Genomic DNA, 10102 nt, shown 5'->3' with positions numbered 1-10102 from the left:
GCACTAACTGTGTGCAGAGCACTGTACTAAGCACTAGGAAAGTACAAGTCGAACACATAGTAAGCACTTAAGCACTGTGGCTTAGTGGCAAGAGCCTGGACTGGGAGTCAGAAGATCCTGGGTTCTAATCCCGCCTCCACCACTTGTCTGCTGTGTGACCTTGGGCAAGTCACTTAACTTCTCTCAGCAGGCTCAGAGGATAGAGCCCTGGCTTGGGAGTCAGAGGCTGTGGGTTCCAATTCCAGCTCCGCCACTTATCTGCTGTGTGACTTTGGGCAAGTCACTTAACTTCACTGTGCCTCAGTTACCTCATCTGTAAAATGGGAAAGAAGACTGTGAGCCCCACATATGACAACCTGATCACCCTGTATCTTGCAGCGCTTAAAACAGTGCTTGGCACATAGTAAACACTTAACAAATACCATCATAATTATTATTAAGCAATGTGGCTTAGAGGCAAGAGCCCAGGTTGGGAGTCAGAAGGTCATGGGGTCTAATCCCGCCTCCACCACTTGTCTGCTGTGTGACCTTGGGCAAGTCACTTCTCTGTGCCTCAGTTACCTCATCTGTAAAATGGGGATTAAAAGTGTGAGCCCCATGTGGGACAACCTGACTACCCTGGATCTACCAGTGCTTAGAACAGTGCTTGGCACATAGTAAGCACTAAACAAATATTATTATTATTATTATCATTATTATTATTCTCTGTGCCTCAGTTACCTTGTCTGTAAAATGGGGATTGAAAGAGTGAGCCCCACATGGGGCAACCTGATTATCTTGGATCTGTCGGTGCTTAGTACAATGCTTGGCATGGTAAGTACTTAACAAATACCATTTATCATTATTGTTATTATTATTATTGTCATTACTGTTATTCTCTGTGCCTCAGTTACCTCATCTGTAAAATGGGGATTAAAGGTGTGAGCCCCACGTGGGCCAACCCGATTACCCTGGATCTACCAGTGCTGAGAACAGTGCTTGGCACATAGTAGGCACTTAACAAATACCAACACTATTATTGTCATTATTATTATTCTCTGTGAATCAATCAATCAATCATATTTATTGAGCACTTATGGTGTGCAGAGCACTGTACTAAGCGTTTGGCAAGTACAAGCTGGCAACGTATAGAGACAGTCCCTACCCAACAGTGGGCTCACAGTCTAGAAGACTGGGCTCACAGTCTTTGGGCAAGTCACTTCACTTCTCTGTGCCTCAGTTCCCTCATCTGTAAAATGGGGATGAAGAATGTGAGCCCCCCGTGGGACAACCTGATCACCTTGTAACCTCCCTAGAGCTTAGAACAGTGTTTTGCACATAGTAAGCGCTTAAGCAATGCTACTAGAGAAGCAGCGTGGCTCAGTGGAAAGAACCCGGGCTTTGGAGTCAGTGGTCATGGCTTCAAATCCCGGCTCCGTCAAGTGTCAGCTGCGTGACTTTTGGCAAGCCACTTAACTTCTCTGTGCCTCAGTTACCTCATCTGTAAAATGGGAATGAAGACTGTGAGCCCCCCGTGGGACAACCTGATCACCTGACAACCTCCTCCCCCTCTCCATCCCCCCGCCTTACCTTCTTCCCTTCCCCACAGCACCTGTATATATGTATATATGTTTGTACGTATTTATTACTCTATTTATTTTACTTGTACATATCCATTCTATTTATTTTATTTCGTTAATATGTTTGGTTTTGTTCTCTGTCTCCCCCTTCTAGGCTGTGAGCCCACTGTTGGGTAGGGACCGTCTCTATGTGTTGCCAACTTGGACTTCCCAAGCGGTTAGTGCAGTGCTCTGCACACAGTAAGCGCTCAATAAGTACAGTTGATTGATTGGTCATCATTTCAAATCCCGGCTCCGCCAAATCATCATCATCAATCGTATTTATTGAGCACTTACTGTGTGCAGAGCACTGTACTAAGCGCTTGGGAAGTACAAGTTGGCAACATATAGAGACAGTCCCTACCCAACAGTGGGCTCACAGTCTAAAAGGGGGAGACAGAGAACAAAACCAAACATACTAACAAAATAAAATAAATAGAATAGATATGTACAAGTAAAATAAGTAAATAAATAGAGTAATAAATATGTACAAGCATATATACATATATACAGGTGCTGTGGGGAAGGGAAGGAGGTAAGATGGGGGGGATGGAGAGGGGGAGAGGAAGGAAGGGGCTCAGTCTGGGAAGGCCTCCTGGAGGAGGTGAGCTCTCAGCAGGGCCTTGAAGGGAGGAAGAGAGCTAGCTTGGCGGATGGGCAGAGGGAGGGCATTCCGGGCCCGGGGGAGGACGTGGGCCGGGGGTCGACGGCGGGACAGGCGAGAGCGAGGTACGGTGAGGAGATCAGCGGCGGAGGAGCGGACGGTGCGGGCTGGGCTGGAGAAGGACAGAAGGGAGGTGAGGTAGGAGGGGGCGAGGGGATGGACAGACTTGAAGCCCAGGGTGAGGAGTTTCTGCCTGATGCGCAGATTGATTGGTAGCCACTGGAGATTTTTGAGGACGGGAGTAACATGCCAGAGCGTTTCTGGACAAAGACAATCCGGGCAGCAGCGTGAAGTCTGGATTGAAGTGGGGAGAGACACGAGGATGGGAGATCAGAGAGAAGGCTGATGCAGTAGTCCGGACGGGATAGGATGAGAGCTTGAATGAGCAGGGTAGCGGTATGGATGGAGAGGAAAGGGCGGATCTTGGCAATGTTGCGGAGCTGAGACCGGCAGGTTTTGGTGACGGCTTGGATGTGAGGGGTGAATGAGAGAGCGGAGTCGAGGATGACACCAAGGTTGCGGGCTTGTGAGACGGGAAGGATGGTAGTGCCGTCAACAGAGATGGGAAAGTCAGGGAGAGGGCAGGGTTTGGGAAGGAAGACAAGGAGTTCAGTCTTGGACAAATGTCAGCCAAATGTCAGCTGTGTGACTTTGGGCAAGTCACTTCACTTCTCTGTGCCTCAGTTCCCTCATCTGTAAAAGGGGGATGAAGAATGTGAGCCCCTCTGGGGCAACCTGATCACCTTGGAACCTCCGTAGTGCTTAGAGCAGTGCTTTGCACATAGTAAGCGCTTAATCAATGCTACTAGAGAAGCAGCGTGGCTCAGTGGAACGAGCCTGGGCTTTGGAGTCAGAGGTCATGGCTTCAAATCCCAGCTCTGCCAGTTGCCAGCTGTGTGACTTTGGGCAAGTCACTTCACTTCTCTGTGCCTCAGTTCCCTCATCTGTAAAATGGGGATGAAGAATGCGAGCCCCCCGTGGGACAACCTGATCACCTGACAACCCCCTCCCCCTCTCCATCCCCCCCGCCTTACCTCCTTCGCTTCCCCACAGCACCTGTACATATCTTTGTACGTATTTATTACTCTACTTATTTTACTTGTACATAGCTATTTATTTTATTTCGTTAATATATTTGGTTTTGTTCTCTGTCTCCCCCTTCTAGACTGTGAGCCCACTGTTGGGTAGGGACCATCTATGTTGCCAACTTGGACTTCCCAAGCGCTTAGTGCAGTGCTCTGCACGCAGTCAGCGCTCAATAAATTCGATCGATTGATCGATCACCTTGGAACCTCCCCAGCGCTTAGAACAGTGCTTGGCACCTAGGAAGCGCTTAAGACATGCTATTAAAAAATAAAAAAAATTCGTACTGTATGGGCGGGTGCGGTTCGGCGGCGCGGCCACCAGGGCGCGCTCGCCCCCTTCTTCCAGGCTTCCCATCGTGGCCTTTCCCGCTCCTTTTCCCTCCTCCCTCTAAAAGTTTGTCCAACAATGCCGGAGTAAGGAGGTGCTTTTTTCCCATTGGCCGGGGAATTTTTGCAGGTTTGATTCCTTGATTGGACCGGAGATGCTGGGGGTGGGGAGAGAGTAAACTGGCGGGGGGCGGGAAAGGGAGGGGGGGGGATTCCTCTCCCCCTCCCTCCAGCCTCAGTGGCTGTGCCGGTCCTTTCCATACACTTTACTACAGCTTGCAATGTGACACTAAAATACATCCTCCCTCGCACACGCACACAGACACACATACATGCACACGCCCACCTTCACCTCCCCGCAACCCCCCACCCTCAACTCCCTCGGCACCCTGGAGCCGGCCGGCCGGAGGGGCCTGCTAAAGGATACAAAAAAACGCCACAAGAAAGGAAATTCACCGGGCCAAACCGGGAACTGACCGTCTCCCACCCCCTGCTGCCTTTGAATCGCCTTTTTCCTTTTTTTTTTCCGCCCCCCACCCCCGCCCCGGGGGCGGGGGTCTACCATGGCACGGGATTTTTTAGTGCTTTTCTGCTTGGCATCCGCAGTGACGGCAATGGAAGGTAAAATGCCCACCTCCCCCATCTCCCCTCCCGGAGCAAGTTGGGCTGCCGGGGGGGTTTTGACAAGACTGTCAGCCCGTTGTTGGGTCGGGACCGTCTCTCTGTGTTGCCGATTTGCACTTCCCGAGCGCTTAGCCCAGTGCTCTGCACCCAGTAAGCGCTCAGTAAATACGATTGAGTGACTGAATTGCGTGTGCGCGGTGCGTTCTGCTCTCTGCTTTAAGGAGGGTCGGTGGGGGGCTTGGGATGGGGGTCGTTTTTGTTGCCCTTCACCCCCCCCGGAGGACGAGGTGGAGGAGCGCTTCGAACAGTGCTTGGCACATAGTAAGCGCTTTAACACCTACCGTAATTATTATATAATTATCTGCGCTCTTGGAGATGTATACCTGTATATACCTTTTAGACTGTGAGCCCACTGTTGGGTAGGGACTGTCTCTATATGTTGCCAATTTGTACTTCCCAAGCGCTTAGTACAGTGCTCTGCACATAGTAAGCGCTCAATAAATACGATTGATGATGATGATGATATGTTTGTACATATTTATTACTCTATTTTACTTGTACATATTTCTTCTATTTATTTTATTTTGTTAATCTGTTTTGTTTTGCTGTCCGTCTCCCCCTTCTAGACTGAGAGCCCGCTGTTGGGTAGGGACCGTCTCTATATGTTGCCAACTTGGACTTCCCAAGCGCTTAGTACAGTGCTCTGCACACAGTAAGCGCTCAGTAAATACGATTGAATGAATGAATGGAGAGGGAAGGGGGGGTCTCTCCCCTCTCCCTCCCTCCATCCTGCAGCCCCCCTCGACCCCCCGCCCCAAAAACGGGGAGAGCCAGCTGCATTGCGGTGTCCGGTGGGCGACCTCCCCCCCAAAAAAACCCGACCACTCGAAGAGCGCGGGGTTCCGAGTTCGAGGCTTCAGCTCGGGGTCAGGCGACAAGTATTCTGTCCTGGGTTCTAATCCCGATCTCCCCCCCCCCCCCCCCCCCCCCCCCCCCCCCCCCCCCCCCACTCGTCTGCTGTGTGGCCTCGGGCAAGTCACTTCACTTCTCTGGGCCTCAGGGACCTCATCTGTAAAATGGGGATAGAGACCGTGAGTCCCACGCGGGACAGGGACTGTATCCGACCCCGTTTGTCGGGATCCACCCCAGCGCTTAGGACAGTGCCTGGCACACAGTAGGCGCTTAACAAATACCGTAATTATTATGATTCGTTGCCCGCTTCGCCCCCTGGTCGTTCTTTCCCTAATCTTTCTTTCTTTACTCCCATCTTCACCTGATTCTCTCCGTCTCTCTCTGTCCCTGCCTCCATCTCTGTCCCTTTCTTCTCTTTTCGCCTCCTTCCCCTCGCAAGCCGGGGCGGCCACCGAAAGCCTTCTATTTCATTCCATCGTATTTAGTGGGCGCTTACCGTGTGCTGAGCACTGTACTAACCGCTTGGAAAGTACAGTTCGGCCACAAATGGAGACAACCCCTACCCCACAACGGGTTCCCGGTCTAAATTTGAACTAGAATTTATTTGCCAGGACTTCCCGGGCGTGGGAAAACGCCATCTCGGTTCCCCTGGAAGTGTGTCGGTCGGTGATAAGGGGGAGCAGAGGGTTTGGGGGGGGGTCTCTGGAGACTCTTCTTCATCCTCCTCGTCCTCCTTCCCGGGTTGCAGACCCCCGGGGGCTGGAGGTGAGATTACCGCCAGTCCTCTCCATTCCGGGATCGGGTCAGTCCCAGCACCCAGCCCGGGGTCCCTAGATGGATGGGTCTGGGGGGGTCCGGGGAGACTGAGGCAGCCGCAATCTGGGGTCCCCTTGGACCCCCAGCTCCCTTGAGACAGAGGAGTCCCGGAGTGTGTTTTTCCAGGGACTTGGAACAGGCTGTCAGTCCGAGTTCCTGCCCGCAGTAGCCCCTCGCCTGTCCCGGGTTGGTCCCTCCTCTGCTAGAGGTAGCCCCTTCATCTGTTCGGGGTCGCCCCTCGCCTGTCTGGTGTAGCTCCTCTTTTGTCCAGGAAGTCCCTCGCCCGTCCAGAGTGGCCCCTCCTCTGTCTGGGTAGCCCCCCTCCTGTCCGGGCTAGTCCCTCACTGTCCGGGGTACCCCTCTCCTGTCCGGGGTAGCACCTCTTTTATCTGGGTAGCCCCTCTCCTGTCCAGGGTAGCCCTTCACTGTCCGGGATAGCCCCTCTCCTGTCCGGGGTAGACACTATTTAGTCTGGGGTAGCCCCCAACTGTCCGGGGTAGCCCATCTCCGGTCCGGGGTAACCCTTCTTTTGCCTGGGTAGCCCCTACCCTGTCCGGGGTAGCCCCTCTCCTTCCTGTCCGGGGTAGCCCTTCTTTTGTCTGGGTAGCCCCTACCCTGTTTAGGGTAGCCCTTCTCCTGTCAAGAATAGCCTCTCACTGTCTGGGATAGCCCCTCTCCTGTTCGGGGCAGCCCCTCACCCTTCCAGAGTAGCCCCTCACTGTCCGGGGTCGCCCCTTTCCTGTCCGGGGTAGACATTCTTTAGTTTGGGGCAGCCCCTTTCCGTCCGGGTTAGCCCATCTCCTGTCCGGGATAGGCCTTCTTTTGTCTGGGTAGCCCCTACCCTGTCCAGGGTAGCCCTTCTCCTGTCCAGAGTAGCCCCTCACTGTCCGGGATAGCCCCTCTCCTGTCCGGGGTAGACACTCTTTAGTGTGGGGTAGCCCCCAACTGTCCGGGGTAGCCCATCTCCTGTCCGGGGTAGCCCTTCTTTTGTCTGGGTAGCACCTACCCTGTCTGGGGTAGCCCCTCTCCCCCTCCCACGCACCTCGCAGCAGATTGGGAGGGATCCATCGCGGCCGGACCTCCAGCCACTCCCACCCCTCTCTTCCTCCGGCGGGTGGGCCAGCAGGGACCCCCGCAGCCCTCATCTCCCAGCCAGAGGAAAAAGGGATTCATTCATTCAATCGTATTTATTGAGCGCTTACTGTGTGCAGAGCACTGGACTAAGCGCGTGGGAAGGACAAGTCGGCAACATATAGAGACGGTCCCTACCCAACAACAGGCTTGCAGTCTTGAGTTTTATTTTAATTTCCCAAAATGAGTGTCTGTATAATTAAAATCAGAACAGGAAATGGCCTTTGATATGAGCAGCCAGGGTGCTTTTTTTTTCTTTTTTTAATGGTATCTATTAGGCGTTTACTATGATCCAGGCACTGTACTAAGCACTGGGGTAGATACAAGTTAATAAGGTTGGACACAGTCACTGTCCCCTGGGGGCTCACAGTCTTAATCCCTAATTGACTGGGAAGGGGACAGCTCTGGGCCAGCGACAGGGAAAGGGCGGCCAGTCCTGATTCCGGACGGGATCCGTCCTGCTGGGGAACTTTCTGGGTCGGGCTGGGAGTGGGGATGGGGGAGATGCTTGGGACTTGGTGTGAACGGTGGTCCAAAATTCCCCCGGAGAAAGCCCTGCTAAAGTCGGACCCTTATCTGAACTCCAACTCTGTCTTAGCTTCTCTCCAAGCACTGAGTTCTTAGTCCGTTGTTGGGTAGGGATTGTCTCTATTGCCGAATTGTACTTTCCAAGCGCTTAGTACAGTGCTCTGCACACAGGAAGCACTCAATAAATTCGATTGAATTAGTGAATAGCAACTTGACACTTAGTAATGATAATAATAATGGTGGTATTTGTTAAGCACTTACTACGTGCCAAGCACTGTTCTAAGCGCTGCGGGGGGATACAAGGTGATCAGGTTGTCCCATGTGGGGCTCACAGTCGTAATCCCCATTTTCCAGATGAGGTAACAGAGGCACAGAGAAGTGAAGTGACTTGCCCAAAGTTACACAACAGACAAGCGGTGGAGCCGGGATTAGAACCCATGACCTCTGACTTCCAAGCCCGTGCTCTTTCCACTGAGCCACGACACTTATTTGCCCATCCCCTGCCTATATATCTACACAGTCCTTAGTGGAATAGTGGATTAGTGGAGCAAAAACCTTTGCTTCATTAAAAGGTGATTTTTTGGGGGGTGGGGGGGAGGGAGGGCGGTGTCATTATCTTTTCCTCCAACCTGGTGGTCCTCGCAGGAGTCCTTTATCTGAATCTGTTTGATGAGAGGGGGCATTGCTGTCTGGACCAGGCAGAGGGAGGAAGCTGTGAGATTCTGGGATGCTGGAAACCGAGGGCTTGGCTTTGCCGGGGGTGGGGGGAAGCACTTGGAATTACAAGGAAACACAAGTGATACCTTGTCTCCATAGAACAGGGAAAGAGAAACCACCACGTCCCGGGATTTGGCAATTTTGAGATGGCCAGTTTGACTCTCTGTCGCTTGCCAAGTCAAACTGCTTTATTATTCTTAGCGGTCGTTCATCTTCATTGCTGTCTCTAAATTCTGCAATTGTGTATGTGTGTGTGTGTGTGTGAGAGAGAGAGAGAGAGAGAATGCTGGAGGAGGGTCCGTTTCAAGCAGATGCTTCGTTAACTGGGTTGCAGTTTTATTGTCTGAGAATTGGAAATACTGACGTTTTAGGGGGCAAATCCAGCGTTTTCTAGTTGGTGGAAAAGATGGGTTTTGATCGAGAGTCCCAGATGCCTGTTAGGGAAACGCTATTTGCAGGAAGATGTTGTTTTGAAAACAAATGTAAGAAAAAATCTTGTCTTCTTAAATACCCTTCTTTCACTTGGTGCAAATTCATGTTCTCACACTTCCCTTGCCCCTGGCATGTAATAGATTGCCAAAATACAACCAGGGGGAATTCATGAACTTGTGTTTTTAAGGCCGGGACATTAGGCTGAAGTTGATCAGAATTGGCTCCTAGGAACCACTCCTCTCCGCAACCTAACCACCCTGCAGTTTGATCAGTTCTCCATGACCTTTTTTTTTAAATGGATTTTCTGAGTGCTTACTTTGTGCACTGTACCGAGCCCCGAGGTTGATACAAGCTAATCAGGTTGGGCACAGTCCATGTCCTTCATGGAGCTCACAGTCTTAATCCCCATTTTACAGATGAGGAAACTGAGGCACAGAGGAGCTACGTGGCCTGTCCAAAGTCATGCAGCAGGCCAGTGGCAGAACTGGGATTAGAACCCAGCCCCGGGCTCTTTTCACTAAGCCACACTTCTCACTCAGCCTACTGATCTAACCACCAAGAGTTAAAAGAAACAACACATTCAGCAGAAAATGAAAGCAGTCCCTTCTCCAGCCTGGCAGATACTAGAGTAAAACCAGTCGCTTGTTAGCTATCCCTCCGATGCAGCACGATTCTCTGCCCCTCTGTACATACATGCAGCCCCACAAATCTAACTGGCCCTAGCTCTCCCGCCAGCTTTGTTCGATTTGTGATGAGTCTGGTGTAATTATCCACAAAGGGAATCAATACGAACTGCAAACACCAGCTCCTTCTTAGAAAAGGGGTGTATGAGGTGTGGTTGCTAGTCTGCTACTGTGTGTTCGTGCTCCCTCTCTCCCACCCCATCTCTCTCTCAATATCTCTTTCTGTGTCTCTCTTCTCTCTCCATCTCTCAATCTTTTTCCCATCTCTCTCGATCTCTCTCTGGTCTCTCTTCTCTCTCTCTCCCCCCTCTTAGTCTCTCTCCGTGTCTCTCCTCTCCTCTCTTCTGCTTTCCTCCCCTCCCCTCCTCTTTTCTGTTTCTCTCCTCCCCTCCTCTTCTCTTTTCTGTCTCTCTCCTCCCCTCCTCTCCTCTTCTCTTTTCTCTCTCCTCTCATCCTCTCCTTTCCTATCCTCTTCTCTTTTCTCTCTCTCCCCTCATCCTCTCCTCTCCTCTCCTCCCCTCTCCTCTTCTCTTTTCTGTCTCCTCATCCTTTCCTCTCCTTTCCTCTTCTCTTTTTTCTCTCTCC

At 51.7% G+C, this 10102-nt stretch overlaps 1 protein-coding gene across 2 annotated transcripts in view; it reads left to right on the top strand.

Moving 5' to 3' along the window:
* Nucleotides 1–4254: 4254 nt before the first annotated feature.
* The window catches only part of EPHB1 (EPH receptor B1), a 717470-nt gene continuing 711622 nt past the window's right edge, over nt 4255–10102 (top strand). For both annotated transcript variants that reach the window (XM_038762070.1, XM_038761987.1), the window contains exon 1: nt 4255–4295. In XM_038762070.1, coding sequence (XP_038617998.1) covers nt 4289–4295 — 7 coding nt within the window. In that variant the 5' untranslated portion in view covers nt 4255–4288. The remainder of the gene's footprint in view (nt 4296–10102) is intronic.

Source organism: Tachyglossus aculeatus, chromosome 1 (genome assembly GCF_015852505.1).
Source record: "Tachyglossus aculeatus isolate mTacAcu1 chromosome 1, mTacAcu1.pri, whole genome shotgun sequence".
Classification (NCBI taxonomy): Eukaryota; Metazoa; Chordata; class Mammalia; order Monotremata; family Tachyglossidae; genus Tachyglossus; species Tachyglossus aculeatus.
The sequence above is the reverse complement of the archived record's forward strand: the minus strand, read 5'-3'. Positions and strand labels throughout refer to the sequence as shown.